Source organism: Xiphophorus maculatus, chromosome 6, assembly GCF_002775205.1.
Source record: "Xiphophorus maculatus strain JP 163 A chromosome 6, X_maculatus-5.0-male, whole genome shotgun sequence".
Taxonomy (NCBI): domain Eukaryota; kingdom Metazoa; phylum Chordata; class Actinopteri; order Cyprinodontiformes; family Poeciliidae; genus Xiphophorus; species Xiphophorus maculatus.
Window position 1 is genome coordinate 6311040 of NC_036448.1, and position 18933 is coordinate 6329972.

Sequence of the window (18933 nt, forward strand, 5' to 3'; positions counted from 1 at the left end):
CCGCTTTGTCAGATCTCCCTGTTTCCTGCATGTTCTTCACAGGTTTCCTTCTCGTTGCTTATCATTTTTAGTCCCATGTTATGTCCTAGTAAACCCCCTGATTGCTGGTTTTGTTCCTCTTTGCCATGGGGGGAGCAAGTCGGCTGAGTAAAATTCTCCTAAAACAAAGTTCAAATGAAACATTTTAAATATTTGTTTTGGATTTGGAATAGTTTCTTTAAATGCTTTTTGAGCTGTTAAACATTGTTTTGCTCAGAAATGCTTAGGGAATTCTAGAGAAAATGAAAGGTATGTCAAGCCTCCTGGCTCTGATTGGTTCATTCTGGTTAGCATTGGGAGAAGGCACCATTTTTTTCACAATTATTTGTCTCCCCATACTGATCTCTGACCCAGTTGACCTTGCCTGATGATGAGTCAAATTTATGGACCTCCACTGAAAACATGTCAGGTTTTAAGAACCCCTCTAGAATACCAACAGGATGTCATTCTTTTCCCCTCCCTTTGAGATGACATCACATTACGTTCATATGGATTTTTGTTTGTCTTTTTTTTTTTGAAGAGCTGAGCGTGGGTGGGTTCCCTGCGTGTGTCTGACGAATGCCGTCCCCAGAAAGCCCTTCCTCTCAGCATACGCCCCTCCATCCCCCTGCTTCTGCTCACGTCAGACCAAATGAATCCAGCTTTGAACTCTGAGGGGGCTTTGCAGGGGCTCGAAGCTCCGTCCAATCAGAAGCTGAGCTCTGTGGCAGGAGTTTTACATAAATCTGCATGCTTAATGCGCCCTGCAAAACCGACAGCGCTGCTTCACCTTTACCCAGCCAGGATGACTACCCAACCTCTGACCTACCAACAATAAAATAAAAAATAAAAAGAAACAACTGCCTGATAAATCTATTCATTAGCCATACAGCAGCCAGAAACAGTGGAAACAAGCTGTATTTGTTTGTGTAATTGCCCATGAGCGAAGAAGATGGAAGTAGGACGAGGTGCAGAGAAAGCAGGCGTGTGCAGGGGTGTGTGTGTGTGTGTGTGTGCGTGTGTGTGTGTGTGTGTGTGTGTGTGTGTAAAACTAGTGAATAAACAGAGGAGATGGATGAGTCTATTAAAGCAGCAGCTAATCCAGGCTATTAAGAGGCAGAATGAAGGAGTGTAAGAGAGGGTGCTACATGGGGGGGTTAATGGCTCTAAATACAGACCTAAACGGGGTGAGAGATTATTATAAATGCACCCTGGTGGTGGGGGAGTGTCACTCCGTACTGTCCTTCAAGATCATGGAACCAGGATCTTGGCTTTGTCAGGCTTTTTGGCTTTAACAGGCAACCATAGCAAACTTTCGTACTGAACACACAATTGGAAATTTAGCGTATAAAGCAAATACTTTTGGTCACTTGTTGCAAATATTAAAGTTGTGATTTGTTCTGTTTTTGCAGGATGTTTAAAACCCACCACTGGCAGGTTGACCTGAGTGAAGTTTGTCTTCAAATCAGACAAAAATGGTGTCAAGAGTTTGTGCAGCAAGACATTTTCGTTCGTGCCGCTATCGTCTTAAAGACATTAAGAAATGTTTCCAGAGGTCATGAAAGGTCAACCACCCCCCTTCCCTCCCACCTACTTCAAATCAGACAAAATGTGTGTCTGATTTGAAGTAAATCAGAGTAAATGGCTTTGAAAATATTAATGAAATTTTAAAGGTCACTTTGATTTTGTAAATGTGGGGGACCTGGTTGACCTTTAGACTTTCACAAATATCTTCAAAGCTAAAGCAGCACAAACAAAAAATTTTGCTGCAGAAACCAGCACAAACATTAATCAATTGGTGTTAATCGGTTGATTAACACCGATTTTATCTGATTTGAAGAGGGTAGGGGGGCTGGTTGACCTTTCATGACCTCTGGAAACATTTCTTAATATTTTTTAAATGATTAAACAGAAAATTTTGCCGCACAAACGTTTGACACCGTTTTTGTCTGATCTGAGTGAAGTTGGAGGGGCAACTTCACTCAGGTGGCTGTTTGTGGTGGGATAAGTAAAAAAAAAAAAAAAAAACTCAAGAAATGGCACACCTGATGCTAGGAGTTGATGATTTGGAAGAAGACAAAATGGTGCAAATGAAAAGAATCTGAGCAACTTGGTCGATTATCTGCTTTTTTGTTGTTTGTTGCAGCGCTGTTGACACCGTAGACCACCTCACACCACAAACCTGTTCTGGCATCTCAGCTTTCTGGTTGTTGTTTGTTCTGCACCTGGGGAACACACTGTCCTGCTGTAGAGTGTACTACCTACCCTTCAGTTCCACTGTTTAGTAGCCATTTTGATGTTCAAGGTGGGGCTTTTTTCTGTTTTGTACCTTTTCTTACTTCCATAAGTATTTTTTTCACATAACTCAGCTATATACTTATTGAAGATTGATGATCCCGCAGACTTTTCATCCCCATCCCAGACGACCTTGCTTACGATGGCCTCCCTCAGGTGTTATCCGGACAAGCAAGGCGGAGTAAATCAGTCGTACTTGAAGAGGTCAAAACCTGAGGACTCTGTAAAGATAAAAGGGATTTCTCAGAGGTTACGTTCTGATGTCCATTTTTGGGCATTTCCAGAGGATTTTCTATCATCCTGAAACCTCCGACTTATTGGGGCCTTGATAAGAGCGTCCAGCTGATCAAGCAGAAACCCTGAAGCGTAGTGGAACATCACAGCTCTAAGGTCTTGGTTGTGTAAGACGAAGGGTGATGACAAAAAAACAAACCCTCCGCAAGTAGAGCAAAGAAAAGATCAGCTATTCACAGGGATTGGCTGTGATGTGAAATCCCTGCATCGTGTCAGGAAGTGAATTCAAAGCCTGGATTTCTGGGAATCGTGATGTGACTCAAAAAAAAGACAAAAAAAAAAAAAAAAAACAAGACTGGAAAAATACACAGCAAATTTTTTTTCTTCCTTTCCCCACGTCACAAGGATCTCTTTTTCTGTCATGCCCATTGGGGGAGCAGGCGGACTCACGTTCCCAGCCAATCGCGATGGAGCGTGCGCCCGTCCCGTCAGGCCTCGTTCTCAAAGCTTCGGGGTGTGAGGAGAGCACGGCGAAAATCAACCAGGACAGACAAACACGCGCTAACCGGGGTGGACACGCCTTCAGATCCCATTAGGTTCAATAGTGCCCCGAGGTAGGGGTAAAAATACCTCACCACACAGAGAGAGGCAGCAGGAAACAGCACTGTTGTGTGTGTGCGTGTGTGTATGTGTGAGAGAGGGAGGGATTCAGTGTTTATTCCAGGCACGCTCACCTTGACCTAAATATTTTTTGCAAATAAGTATTTTTTACTATTTTAAAGGCAAGACTAATTTCCTTTTAAAAGTCATGAGCCAGGTAAAAATATAAACAGTATTTCTCCTTTTTTTTTTTCTGTCTGGAGGCACAATCACGATGTTGTGTAATCCTTACAAACAATTCAGGGTTAAGGTTTCCAAGTCTCCGGTGTTTCCTGAATCATTCCAGCCGACAGGTGAGGAATGTCTGGAACATTTGGGCGTTTCCTTATCGGCTTCCATCGTTCCATAACTGCACTTCTGTCTCACTAAATTACAGGTTTGTCTAAAAATCATTGCGGGATCATTATAAAAAGATGGTAATCATGACTGTTTTTTAGTACCTATGATGACTATTATTATTTATTTTGCATAAATGTTTTTTTTTTTCTTTAGGCTTTTATAACTTATCAGTGGATGTCAAGGCAAGCCAGCCCACAGGATGATGCAACTACCTCCATGCTCTGGTCATTGTGACCACATGGCTCAAAACTGGCCCTTTCTGACCATTTACTCCCAAAATGCATCTACACCATCCACACAACAAGAAAACAATCTTGTTATCTTTACTGTGCTTCATCTGGTATTTCAAAAATACCCAGTGTTACCCATAAGCCATCAGAGTTCCCAAACGTCAACAGACATTGGTAAAAATATTCTGCTCTATCTACTTAAAAAAAATTAAGTTAATGCAAAGATCCCTAGAATAATGCTTCAGCTTAAGAATATTGTTTACCATGGAAAAGCCTAGACCAAATACCTTATTTGCATATAAACTATAATATCAGCATGTTTTTGCTATTTAGTTTATGTACAGCTAAACAAAATGTATCAAGTTATTCTAGGTTTGCAATACTTAAATTACTCAACTTGACTTCATCTGTTTTTATATGTTGCTGTAGTTGATTTTATTAATTTTTTTTAGGACTGTGGTTTGTGTGCGACTGTAGGGATTGGCCAGTAAGGTATCCCACAATACATTGCACCACCAGCAGCAGCAACTAATCAAACCGTTTTGTTGTCTGTCGCAAAAATGAATTATAAGATGCTTAAGGCAAAATCATAGACTCCAAAGCTTCATCTGTACAGCCAGTTCATGAGAAACGAAGATGTGCTTTCAGAGCAGTAGAGCGCTAATTGGCTAGATTTTAGCACCAAGGGTGAGTTGTGCGCTCACTGTCATGACCACCTTCTCTGCCTGCTAGTGAAAAAACTGTTCGCTTCCTTCAGTGAAGCAAACAACTGCTTCATAGTTTTTATTTAGCAGAGAAACAAATACAGACAGGAGCCAGGACTTAACTTGTACGCTAAGGTTGTGCAAGTTTATGCAACTCAAAATGATGAAGTTAGTTGGGTTGTGTAAACTTAAAATGAACAACTTGCACTCATTAACATTTCAAAACCTTGGTTATTTCGAGGCAATGAGTCTGCGTAATGTTTTTAAGCAAGGTGAACTAATTGGTTTTTACAGTGTGCTTTCAAATTTAATTAACTATATTAAAAAAGTTGAGTAATTAATGCAGAGCTTAGTTGTGCTTGATCTACTTGACAAAATGAGGTCCACTTTACTTGGATTTTATTTTTCATGTAAAGAAATAAGTAAGCGCTTTAGACAAAGAACAGTTTTGCTTGATCAACATAAATAAATGATGCAAATAGTTGCCTTCATTTTTGTTTAAAACAGAATTTTATTTATTTTTTTATCAGTGACGCCTGACGTTTTGCACCATGCAAATCATGTTAGATGAAGCAGCACTTCATTGGAAGATGATCTGCAGCTTTCAAGTGTTGCGTTCATGCACGCACGAACTGCCAGTGCTGGCCTTGCTGCATGCTTGTGCTTCTTTTTCAATCTACACAGTCAAATACAAATGAATACATCCAATTTTAGTTGGCAAAAATTATTATATTTGTTTGGTGAGTAATCATTCCTCTCTGGAACCCCCCAACAACAACAGCTCAGACCAATCATTAAAAGGCCCAAATCAGCACAACATTCATATCCATGAATGAGTTAAGACATGAATGTCATCAAACTTTTCCATCTGTAATCGTTAGGATGACTGTCCTAACGATTCAGGAACAATCTCCAGCGTTCCCTGAATCATTCCAGCTGACAGGTGAGGAATATCCGGAACGTTTGGGCGTTTCCTTCAGCCTCCGGCACTCCTCACCGGCTCTCGTCGTACCATGACTGTACTTCTGACCCACTAAATCACAGGTGTTTCTCACATCATTACAGGATCATTATAAAACCATACTAATAATGACTGTTTTTATGATAAGACCCTACAAACCATCTTTTAAGAACCTACGAATTACTATTATTTATTCTGATAAAATGTCTTACATTTTCAGATTTTTATAGACTACTGGTGGATGTCAAGGCAAGCCAGCCCACAGGATGATACTACTACCACCATGTTTGACACTGAGTACAGTGTTCTGGTCATTGTGACCACATGGTTCAATATTTGCCTCTACTTCCAAATGCATCTGGCTTATCCATGCCATCAACTGGTAAATTTCAGTCAAGACTGAAGGTGTATATTTTGGAGCAATGGCTTCTTTCTTTGTCAAAAACTCCTAACCCTGCTGGTTTTTTTCTGAGTGATGGGGTTCTCCATCCTGGGCGATATGTCCTGGGACGTGGGAGGGCGTCATTAGCACTGAACCCCCCTCCCAAAAAACAGGTTTCTCATTTGCAGTTTCACCATAAACAAGTTTTTCTTTACCTAACTGCATTATCAGTTACATGGAAGGAGTGTCGCCTGATGTTGTGCAATATGCAAATTATGTAAGATAAAGCAATGTGGCATTGGAAGTTGATCCGCAGCTCTCGAGTGTTGCACTCATGCAAGAACTGCCGGTGTTGGCCTCGATGTGAGCTGTGACTCATGTTCGCCTTACTTAGTCAAAAGACTCTCCCGAACCTTCAGCACCACTTAATTAAAAGATTTAAGTGTATGCATATATCTGATCCTACAAGGTTACCCATGCAGATTAATACATCCAACAATAGTTTGTAAAACTGCTTCCATTTGTTTGCTGAGTAGTCATGGGAAAACAACAGCTCAATCCAATCATTAAAAGGCCCAAGTAGGTACAGCACTCATGTCCATGATGAGTGGATGAAAACTTTTCCATCTGCAAAGTTCTTGAAAGAACAAAAGGTAGTCAGGTCAAGTGTTTCACATTGGATTTTTCCACTGAATGACACAGTAGTGCAGTTAATGTAGCAAAACAATGTCTGACCTGAATTTTTTTTTAAAGTAATGAGTTACGTAAACACTTTTTGTTTGAGATTTATTAGGCCAGTGTGTCATGGATGTCAGCCTGTGTTCTGCTGTTTGGATTGTCCGACTGCAGCCCAATGCACTGCCCTGAAAACCTTAGACGCATCTATAGCCTGAGCACTACAGCGTCTTCTAAACGGAAAAGTCACATTGACTTAGTATCACGGTGCGACAACACACTTACAGGAATGCACGCTCTTGTTCGCGCACATCTTAAACAAGGTCTTGTCGAGACCAGGATCGTTGACGTGATGTTCCTACAATCAGTCACAGTTCAGTAGAGAACGAGGGCTTCTTACTTAACTGACACAATGACCCTTGAATTTGAAAAGGCCAACTATGTTGATGATTGTGTCTTGGGTAACAACTAACTGTGTGGTTGTTGGTCTTATAGTGATCACCTCCAACTGGACCTGCGACATTCTTAATGATCAAGCCCAAAGTATCCAAATAGAAAAATCAGCTTTTTCTACTCTGACTGATGGGGGTTCCCCAAGGTTGCGTGCTGAGTCCGATCAATGTTTTCTTCATACGTCTGCACGCTTGCTCATAAAAAACAAAGTAAACCATTTTCTGTTTCAGAGGGAAGGGGAAAAAAACACCAATTAGTTTGGTTAATCATTGCTCAACTGTGTAGAAAATGTCTTTAGTTTTAAACCAGGAAAAGCGAACAAAACTAAAGCCCTTTCCTGGTACCTAAACACATGCTCCACTATAGGGGAAACATCAGACTCTCTTGTGGCTGTTCAGCCACAAAACGTTCTATTCGGCAACCAAAGTTGCACTGTAGGTAATGTCATATTCTGCATCAAAGCATGGTACACAAACAGCACAAAGCGTCTTTAGAAACTGAGTCATGGCACCAAAATACGACAGACGATAACAGGATGTTTCTTTCCGTGCAGCAAGCCTGAAAAACTGTAATTTCCACACTGAAAATGATGAACGAGGTAACCCTATGGTGTTAATTACCCTCCCACTCACATGCATTAGTGCAAAATGTGTGAAAACAAATCAAAACATCAAACATCATGGCTTGATAGATTTTCTACCTAAAAAATGAAATTGTTTTTGAAAACTGATTCTGGTATCTTTGTCTCACGCGTTACACAGTTCGGGTAGACCTAGAGTCATGGAGCGAGAAGGTCCAGAGACTGACTGACTCCCTCTCTGCAGTCCTTCGGCATTGAGTTTGCACGTTCTCCCAACTTCTCCCAGTGGTTTGTGGATTCTCTCTGGCTTCCTCTCACAGTCCAGAAACATAACTGTTAGGTTGGTCTCTCTAAATTATCCCTGAGGGTGACAGATGACAACACCCCAGCCCCAGAAGAAGCTCAAATACTTTTCACACCTGACTTTGAGTGTATTGCTATTCCCCCAAATTGAATGACTATAGAAATCTATCTCACCTTGCTCAGGGAGATTTTATATAACTTTATAGAAATTGTATCAAAACTTTTCCAGCTCCTCAGTGGCTTTTTGTTTCTAAACTTACACATCTCCGGCCGAGCATTTGGACTTGACCCATAGCTTCCTTTCTTCGCTACACAACCATATTCCACCTACTTACGGCGCAGACCACCAAACACAGATACAGTATATCATCTCCCCTTCTTGTGTCTCTGCTCAGGCTCGCCTTTGACAAATCACCACATTAAATGTGGCCATTTGCTTCTACCCCCCGACTATCGGTTTCAGATAAAACCGCAATATTTCCATTCATCTATTTCCGTTCATCGATGTTGTGCCCGGCGCTCGACCTTGCACGCACAGGCGCGTGTGCCCAGGAGCGCGCACGGTGACACGCACGCCGAGTTTGTCCCTCCCGGTCGTTAATAATGTGTGGATGGGAATTCCGAGGTTACTGACCCATAACCGGCCCATTAATCAAGCAACACAACTAGCATATGATCATAATAATGCATTTCTTCCGGTAGGAGGGATGGACTCCAGAAGTAGAAATATGAATGCACACAAATAAAATGGAACAAACTATATATAAGTATATATATTTAGTGGAGCTCTCTGTTTAGAAAAAGCAGAACTCATTGAGTTTTATTCTGGCCATCCATGCAAATTTAAATCCCTCAATCAGGTTCTTTCCATGTTGTGTTTCCTAATTAGCTTCATGATTGCTCCGTTTTCCTGCTGTCTTTGTTTCCCCCATGAAGCAGAGACTGATTGGCTCATCTGTGATACAGTCATATCGTCACATCAGGCGTTCCGTAGTGGCGTTGATCGGATATAATAGTAGTGTTGTTGTGACCTCTAGCGGCAGCGGAATGAAATTACAGATTTCAACACTGATAGCTCTGGTTCAGTTTTAGTTCCCAAATGATTCCCATACTAAGGCAGACAAAGATATTTTTTGAAGAATTTCCCTCTCCAACTCCAGAGTGATGCACGTTTAGCTTGAAGCAATAAATCACAAGCTGTCTTCATGTCTCTGCTTTATGATTGCGAATTTATGTGTCAAAAAGGTCAAACAAGAAGACAAGACTTACAAACTTTCCAAAATGATATTGGTGTAATTTCTGACTGTTCTTTTTCCAGGTGAAATTGATTCTCTCTGTGTTATTTTTTTTGCTAGCAGCAGCTCTGATCGGAACGACACAGATTGTCTTGTGAAAATGATATTTACATTTCATGATGGTCAACATTCCAGGCCAGTTTTTCCTCCATTACTTGGTTTTATTTTGTGCTACAATTTTTTTTTTATTTTGCAATTTTTCTGTTCCTTTGGTTCTTAACCATCATTTTACTTTAAGGCTGAAATGAGCAAGCTAAAGCGGTAGCTTTTTTCTCTCCTTTTTTTAGCTGAGTGATCTGATGGAATTTCGGACTAACTCGTCTCTGACAGACATACTGCCACACTGATTAAAAACTGGTGCTGCTGAACAAACCGAACGTCAGGTGAAGTAATGCCACTATCAACCGAAAGGTGGCAGTGGAGGCCAGACTTGATCGAGACTATTGTTTACAGATTTACAAAATCATTAATAGACAAATGAAAGATGTAGCCTGCCTGGAAAAATCTTAACCAAATGTAACCAAAGTGAAATAAAAACAACTTAATGATAACGAAATACTACAAATATGGATTATTTTAACATCAAATGAAATTGACAATACAGACACACAATACAACAAATATACACAAAATTCCTCTTAAGGCTCCATACAAGCTTGAGTTAGGCCTGCCTAGAAGAATCGCTACAACGTAGAAATAACCTACCAAACACAAATTTCTCTGCTTTTTTTGGTTAGGAGAGGTGGACTGCATTTTCTCATGTTTTGACAGCACAAATAAAAAAAGAGAAATGTAAAATGTTAAGTGTGTGTTTATGCACCATTTTGAAACCAATATCTCTGACATTTTGTTCTTTTTGGCACATTAAAGCTGTATTATTATTCCAGTGTCTGACTACCATGTTCTGTCATGTTCCGTTCCTAAATTAGGCCACGCCCCCCTCAAAGAGTAAAGGAGGGGAAAAAGCTTTTCTATTTTGTATTTATTTTTTTTATGCGGTGTTACAAAACTTTGGATTTCGTGAAGTCCTGTGGTGGAAACCTAAACACCCAGCTGTATTATTTTTTCAATAGTGAGTATATATTTGTTTGAAAAAGAAGCGGAAGCAAAGATCTGATATCTAAAGTCACGAGACGTTCTGGCATGGTTGCCAGGCAGCGAGCAGTGGGCGGAGCCTGAGAATACAGACGCCGGTGAAGGAGCGGCGGGAAGGCGGAGCTCAGCGCCTTTCAAGTCTGCCAGTCTGAGGAGGCGACGTGGGGCTGAACTTCTCTGGCGACGACCGGACCTGGGATCCTCTCATAAGAAACATTGGCTGTATAGTACTGAGAAGCGGCTGGCTGCGTCTTAACACTCGGTCCGGGGAAGAAAAAAAATGTCCACCGTGAACTGGAAGCCTTTCGTTTTCGGCGGGCTTGCTTCCATAACGGCAGAATGCGGTGAGTGGGTGAGGGATGGAGGAGGCCGTGCAGCGTGTGTTGGGGTGTTTTTGTTTTGTGTTTTTTTTTTTTTTCTTCTTCCTGCTTTGGGTTTGAAAACAAGGTAACGAGTCTCCAATGCTGTGGGTTAACAGGCACTTTCCCCATCGACCTGGCCAAGACGCGCCTCCAGGTTCAGGGCCAAGTCGGGGACATCAAGTACCGTGAGATCCGCTACAGAGGCATGCTGCATGCTATCATGAGGATAGGACGAGAGGAGGGGCTCCGGGCGCTTTACTCAGGGTGAGTGGGTTCACTTATGTAGCTGAGCGTGTTTTATTTGGCGCAAAATGAAAGTGTAACCCTACTGCATGTACACAATGTATTTCCTGTTCCTGTTTCTTGTCGACCGATCTCTCTGCATCCTTGTTTAACCAAGAGAGAGAGAGAGAGAGAGAGAGAGCACGATTTCTGGATTATTTAATCAATGTTTTTCTGTTAGTGCTACATTTTTAAAATTAAAAATAAGCATGTTTTTGGTGTTTTTGTAGCATCTCCCCCGCCATGCTCCGTCAGGCCTCCTACGGGACCATCAAAATTGGGACATATCAGAGTTTTAAGCGGCTGCTGGTGGACAGACCAGAAGGTGAGCGTTCAGTTTCTGTTGCACTTCTCAAACACAAACCCACAAACCGCTGCAAGGCAAAGACGCCACATGCATGCATGCGCATTGCTGCTGAAGCTCACAGGTGTTGGTGTGACATTGCCTGACCTCTTAAAAGCGCAGCGCCCGGTTGCGAGTTATAAAACCAGTACTGCACGCTTTGAGTGGATCAAGTTAATATCTCAGTTTTCTTCCAGATGAGACCTTGCTGACCAATGTGCTGTGCGGCGTTCTCTCTGGAGTCATCTCTTCTTCCATTGCCAACCCCACTGATGTGCTGAAGGTATGTAATTTAGCGTAAATAAAGGTCGTGAGCGGTCTTGTTTATTGTTCTTAAAGTGGCAGAGCGGGTTTGACGGGTCTTTGGGCCCCCAAAGCAATGTGCGCGGAAACATTTCAGTGAAAAACGCAGCAGTCTGTCGAGAAACTGGAGGAACGTGTGGAGTTTTACTTAGTAGAATTTAAACCGTTTCATGTTTGAACCGGCTGAAGTCAGAAGTGGTTTAATTGCTCCACTTATGTGCAATAAAATCTCAGTTTTAATCCAGCTGTTCTGTGTCAGGGAACATTAGTGAGCAAAAAGCATCACGAAGATCAAGACACACTTCAGATAAGTTGGGGGGAAAATGGTGGAGACGTTTATAGCGGGATTAGATGATAAAATAATATCCCAAGCACAGCAGGAATTATGAAACGGTGTTCAGTCCATCTGAAAATCTAAGCGGAGCGGTTCACTCTCACACTTCATTCTGTCAAACAAACCAGCCAAACTCTTTGAAAAACCTGTTTACCTCCTCACCTGTGGTGGCGCTGCACCACAACCCACTAAAAGAAACTACATGAAAACCTCAGAAGAAGACACTGAACACAACTTCCTCCTTCACAAAGGGTAAACAAAACTGGAGTGGCGTCAGATTTTAGCGGTTGTAGGAGTTCTCTTTTTTTTTCTCGAAAACCAACAACAATTATAATTACAAGCTAATCTCCTTCTAGTGTTAGACTCTTGTGTTTGTTTAGGCTGTATTTACCCAGAATGCCCTGCGCTATCGTCCACTTCCTACGTTTGGAGCGGTCTCCGGTCTGCTTGGTATTCACATGTGCATTTGAAACGCATCGGAGTTCACTTCAACCGAACCAGGACCTAGGTTTTCAGGAAGGCCAGAGTTTGGTTTTTTTTGTTTGTTTTTTTTTCCACAAAAAAGTTTTATTGCTCTTTCCGTCATCCCCAAACCAACCAGACTTTCTAGTCAAACAAACTACAGCTTGACTAGGTCGTTTGAATGCAGCCCGAGTTAGAAAAAACAGCCTAGAGGGTCACAATAACTCTGTAGAGATCCACACAGCTGTCGACAAGAACAATTATTAGTTGCGCACTCGTGTGCTGACACAACAAACTTGGGGGAAGGTGCTCAGGTCTGGAGTTTCTGAGCTGATTTCTTTACAAAGTGGGTGGCGATGGAGCTGAATCCTTAACAATAATCCTTGCAGCAAACTCCAAAACCGGGAATGGATGTTTAACTTCCAGCAGGACTAAAGATCCCTAACATTGAAGCTAAAGCTGCCGTGGAATAGTTCAGGTCACCGATGTCAAATTGAGACCCTTAATGTGTGTTATTGTACTACTTTTTGGTCAATCCTTGGCTTACTACACCTAAATCGACTGAATTGCCTCCTCAGCTTGCATGTAGCGCTATAACGGCCTAGATATTTGGTGTGTAGAAGTATAGATGCATCTGAAATCTGCAGTACTGCGACTTGACACGCTTGGAGGTTTAGACCCAAAAGCCTTTAACATCAGTTGTTCAATCTAATCTGACAGAACTTGAGATATTTAAAAAGGAAAAAAAAATCTCATGGAAAAATGCATAGGACGCTTTCTAGATTCTTTTTTTTTGTGTGATAAGAAATGTGAAAGCCACATATTGTTTTTTTATGCGCCACAATTTTGCACTAGTTTTCTGTTTTGCCGGTTGCACAAAAAAAAAAAAAAAAAATCCCAACCTTGGCCGTCAGTTGATGAAATGTGAAAAAGTTCAAGAGATATTAATACTTGGTGAAGGCAGCGTAGCAGAGCGAAAGTCAAACCGGGGCTGTCGTGACCTCGCTGGTGCTTTATTTATAGACTGACCCCTGAAAGGCCTAACATAGTGTTCTGTAAATGAGACCTGTTGGTGAATGCCAACACTCTTATCTCTCCTTTTTTTTTCTCTCTCTCTGTCTGCGCTCCGTTTGGCACGGTTAGTGTTTGTAAGATTAACGCCTCGACACATGCGTCTGCAGGTTTGGAACATTGTGTTTCATAGGGGTGTGTGCTGCATGAGCTGTCTGTGTGAAATCATCACAGAACCGAGCAACAAACACAGTGGCCGTCTCTTTTATTTTTTTAAGTCACACCCGCAGTGTAATTACAGGTTTATATGCAGGTTAAAAACAATGCACCTGTTGTCATATCTGATGCCCTTTCTTTGTGTCTTCTCCCAGATCCGGATGCAGGCTCAGGGAAATGTGATCCAAGGCAGCATGATGGGCAACTTCATCAACATCTACCAGGAGGAGGGCACACGAGGACTGTGGAAGGTAGAGGAAATTGGCAAAGAATCAAAAACAAACAAAAAAAACCTCCGGTGAGTTTCATATTTCAGAGTTTCACCCTGTAAGCACTCCTTTTGTCTTCGTATCAGGGTGTTTCTCTAACAGCGCAGAGGGCGGCCATCGTGGTCGGCGTCGAACTCCCGGTCTACGACATCACCAAGAAGCACCTGATCCTGTCGGGTTACATGGGGGACACCGTGTACACACACTTCCTGTGAGTTTCAGTTACTGAAGGGATTCCTACGTATCCCTTAAGTGGCTGTAAATTAGAGCTGTCGAAAATGAAAAGCATCAGTTAAAATATGTTGTAGTGACGTGCATCTGTCAGGATTTAGAGTTTTTGGTTTACGGTATGTATATTTTTGGATAGATTTAAAATTTTCACACAGTAACTTTAGAGCCAAAGACATGGCTGTCCACTTAGTGACTGGTCAGTTAAGGAGTGTGATAATCAAAGACCCACAGACACACATTAACCATTGTTGATGCGTTTGAAAAGGGCTGCATTAGTGGTTTTTAGGATTCAGAGGTCTTGGTTTCATTGGTGGCACCGAAACACTGACTAGCGCCATAATATAATGCAGGATGCCCACACATTATCTAAAGTTAAGGACTTAAAATATCTTAAATTAATTTAAAGAAAATGTGAGTTGGTCATAAATGCGCCAATACCAGGGAATAAATATTGCTGTGACTTTTCTGTCTGGCTAAAGTTTGAGATGCACACAGTTCTGTGACTTGAGGCGTTTGGTAACTAGCTGCTAATATCACCTAGTTAGCTATCGTGGGTAAATGCAACTATATCACCTGCTGGCTGGATGACGTTCATTTTCACTAGTGGCTTACTTCTGTTATCAACATATACGAGTCCCTTAACTGTCCCCTTTATTTATAGGAGTTTTTTTCTATCTTAAGTTTTATTCAAGGTCTTAAATTTGACTTGCTGAAACCTGCAGATACCCTGTAATGTCCCTAACGCTGGCCGCTCTTTGTTGCCCATCAGGTCCAGCTTTCTGTGTGGCCTCGCTGGGGCTCTGGCCTCGAATCCAGTAGATGTGGTCCGGACCCGCATGATGAACCAGAGGGGAGGGGCTCTGTACCAGGGAACGCTCGACTGTCTGCTGCAGGTGAGTCACAGACTAACACCTGGATCATACTAAACACATCTGTCTTTCAACGGGAAAACACACAAACGCCGTCTGAGGTCTTCCTGTATAGATTCGTCTTCTACAGTTGAATATAGACAGATTTCATCTTTTGCTTTACATATCAACTGCAATAAATGCACGATCAGCTAAATACTCTAAAGAAATCTGGTACTAGTGCTTGCTAAGTACTAGTTAGTTTTTTTTTTTTGGTTTCACTTTGGTAAAAGCTGAAAAAGTGATCAAGTTACACAAAGCATAAATAGTAATAAAAATCTTAAGTAACTTTGGAATAAAGTCATCTTTCTTATCTCTCGTCTGTCAGTCTTCAAGTAGGTCAGTGCTCTTCACAGAGCATTAAGTGCTGCATTAATAAACCGCAGCCTCAGTGCTTTATTTAGAATCAAATACTTACCAGAAGAACCTAAAATTGTCTTTTTGTCTTTGGAAAGCCGCACTGGTTCTTTTCTAGAGCAAATCGAGAACGTTTCTTTAACGTTTAGGACTGGAGCTGTTTATAGTGAGGGGGGAAAAAAACACCCAATCTGTAACCTGGAAGTGTTTGTGGTTTATGTTTAACAGCCAGATCAGTCAGTGAAAAAGATTAGATTTGGTTTTTTGAGTCTCCAGTGCGGCCGTGTGCAGCGCGGCTTTAAGGGTCGTTCGTTTTAATGGCCGTAATGTTTTATATGGAGGTTCTAAGAACTGAAGGCGCTGCAGTTTATATCTGTCTGCTAGACACCTGGTGGATCACTTTGATATCTGGTCTGAACATGGTGCTGCATCAGCTCAGTAATCTGCAAGATCTATTAATGCAAGAATTTGTGTTGCACTTGTTGTAGCCCTCAGTGAATTACTGACAGACATGTTGCTACGGGCAACGGGGAAGTCTCTTAACTGCTTCGTTTAGGTGGGTTTACTCATGCCTGCAAAAACCCACACTTGAATGCTAATTCAGATTGAAACAGAACATTTTGCTGCAAAATGGAAACACAGCCTAGTTTTTTTTTTATTTTGTTTGTTTTTGCGAGAAACAAAAGACAATGCAGTCCGCTGCACTTTATGGGAAAACGTGATGATAATAGAGCAGCTGTTTTTACAGTGGTGACGCAGAGGAAATTTGAAGCGTGAAAAACAAAAACGCTAAACTCGTAAGTCGGTGAAGAAGCAACTCCAACATAAAATATGGTGGAAATTGATGAGTTCTAGTCATGACATCTAAAAGAAAACATTTGGGAATATTCAAATGAACCATTCATTTGAACCCAACTCATTAAACGTATGCTAATGTCCTGCAACGTACACACACAGTGGGGCCTGTTTAAAAGCCATTAAGCCATTAAGAAAGCTTAGACTAATGTGTCGGCAGACTATACGTCTTCTTTACAGAATTAGATTGATTAAAAAATAGTCAACATGTCCAAATCCACTCTACTACTCAAACTTCCCGGAAGTCTTGCTTTCTCTCGCTGCCTTGCAGCCTGTTTGAACGACAGACATGTCGAGACTGTTTTTATTTTATTTTTTTTTTAGAAAATACAATTTTCCCCTTAAATTGCTTCACTCACCTCTGTACTTAATCTTATTTCATTTTTAAAAAAAATATAGTGATACAAAATATGTCTAAATCACTTTTGCGTCCACACTGAAGAGTGTTGAATTATGCATTCATTGTTGGGGGGGGGGGGGAGATTGGCCTTTTACATTTTTTCACCTTCCGGTCATTGGCTAGGATTGATTAGTTGGAAATTTGTTCCATCATGGTGTCAAAATTATTTGCTCTCTCAATTTATTGGTTTAAATATGTCAAGTTTAAAGTTTTCTTCTTCCTTCGAATCAGCAAGCAGTGCAGAGTATCATCACTAGCAGATTCCATCAGAGGATAATGAAGTGACATTCGACTGAACTTGTTGTGTTTTCCTCCTGCAGACGTGGCGCTCAGAGGGCTTCATGGCGCTCTACAAGGGTTTCTTCCCAAACTGGCTCCGCCTGGGGCCGTGGAACATCATTGTATCCTTTCAGCCCTCTGAGTCGACGACTACTCTGGTTAAAATTGAAATGTATTCCAGGATGTAGTAATAATTGAGGCAGGTTGTAAAATGCTGTTATGCTTTCAGTATAGCATGGGATTCAGAGACTTTTTTTTTCTCTCTAGTGGGGGAGATTAGCTTAATTCTGGCTAACACTTTTATGTAATCTCCTGGAACTACTGCCTCATTACCCAAATACCCCCCATCAGAATGGGCGTAGGAGACCTTTAGCGGGCAAGAGAAAACAGGGTTTCATTTTTGATGTTAGGAGGTAAATCGCTCTTTGTTCAGGGCTAAAAACGAACTTATTTACTTTGGGTGGCAACGTTCAAGGATTCCCTCTGCTTTCACTTTTGTCTACCCAAAATGTAGCTCCCCTTTCCTCACATTTCCTTCACTCCATCTTCAGTTCTTCCTCACTTACGAGCAGCTGAAGAAGATCAACGTGTGACTGAGCGAACGTCGGAGAGAAAGCGAGCCGAGCTGTCGCCCAGAGATGAGCCGAGGGGACCAAAATCGGGAACGTCTGGAACGGTGGAGGCTCCTCAGCGGAGCCGGCGAGGGGAAAAGCCAGGGGAGTACGCAAATGGAATCCGATTCCAGAGCGACTCCCGGCTCCATGTCTGTTTTAAAAAAAGCCTTGCGGCAAACGGGGAAAGGACTGTGACAGGAATACTCACACGGCTTCTTCTGCTCATCTGCCACTTCAAGGCGCTACAGTACCATGGTTCCGCTCGGACCCAAGCCCAACTGTGAAATTCTCCCACTCTAGAAAAAAAAATCAACACTTTACATTTCAGTCGAAGGCTGCTGCGCTTCAAAACCGTCTCTGTTATGGTGATGAAAATGCGTCCAGCCTGTGTTATTTACATGTTTTTTTTCACATAAAGTGCTCTGTAAACTGTGTGCCTTAACCCAATTTGTGGTTCAGGATGTAAAATGCTCGAGCTGCACGTGGACTCCCGACTGTTGGACATCCGCTGTGACAATCGGCGCGATCATTCCCCTTTGAAAAACCGACACGTTGCGGGTTTAATATCTATATTTAAATGTTTGAAGTTATTTATTTCCTGTGGTCTCCCTTGCGCATTTGCAGAGTAAAAGGCCAAGAACAGGGCGTGGTATACTGCGAGCTTTATATTTACATGCGTATATGGCTCAAATACCAGAGTTGTTACATAGACGGGACATTCATCACATGTGCATGACTGGTAAGTAAATATATCCTCTAGCAGCTCAGTGATGTTCAAGCTCCTGTTACATCCGTCACTTAAAAAAAGTCATCACGTATGCAGACGATATGTAAACTTGCATATACATTTCACTGGGTCAGATCAGGCGATTCCCGTCACTGCTTCAACAGACCGATTGTTCACTCCGTGCTATTCCTTCGTACTGTATTTAAACGCTTTAAGCTTTCGTCGGAAAGGAATGTGTATGCTGCTTCTGCCAAAGTGTAAGCCGGTGTCATTTTTGTAATAAGTTTATTTCAATGCAGCCGTGGACTTGTATATTGAAAATAAAAAGCGTGAATTGTAGCCACTTTGGTTTGGTGTGTGACTGGATGCAATTGTTGGCTATTTAGGACAGCCACTAAAACGAAAAAAAGTCACTACACATGCAGATGATATTCTAATTGATCTAAGCAGGAAGAGTTTAACCCATGGAGAATGAGGGAAAAGATCACATATATTGCAGGTTTGCATAACAAATTATTTTCCAAAAGCCCAAATAATGGTCAAGACTATTACATTTTTGGAGTTTACATAGATTTTATTCACTTTATTCACGGTGTTGTCCTATAAACTTAATCTCTTTTTTATTATTTGACAACCTTCTCGCAATAGTTTGCTGGACTCTTGGACCGTTCCTCATGACAACTAATATAACGGAGTCTGGTTTGTTGAATGCCTTTTCAACTCTATCCAAAAGTTTCCTATACAATACAATTGACT

The 18933-nt window shown here is 41.6% G+C and overlaps 1 protein-coding gene across 1 annotated transcript; it reads left to right on the top strand.

The window, feature by feature from the left end:
• The first annotated feature begins 10322 nt into the window (after positions 1-10322).
• Positions 10323-18516, top strand: LOC102233249 (kidney mitochondrial carrier protein 1). Its single transcript, XM_005804585.3, has 9 exons — positions 10323-10568; positions 10703-10850; positions 11099-11193; positions 11409-11494; positions 13693-13788; positions 13893-14017; positions 14807-14930; positions 16878-16958; positions 17388-18516. The coding sequence occupies exons 1-9, from the start codon at positions 10505-10507 to the stop codon at positions 17427-17429; spliced, it is 861 nt and encodes a 286-aa protein (XP_005804642.1). The 5' UTR covers positions 10323-10504; the 3' UTR covers positions 17430-18516.
• The last annotated feature ends 417 nt before the right edge of the window (positions 18517-18933 follow it).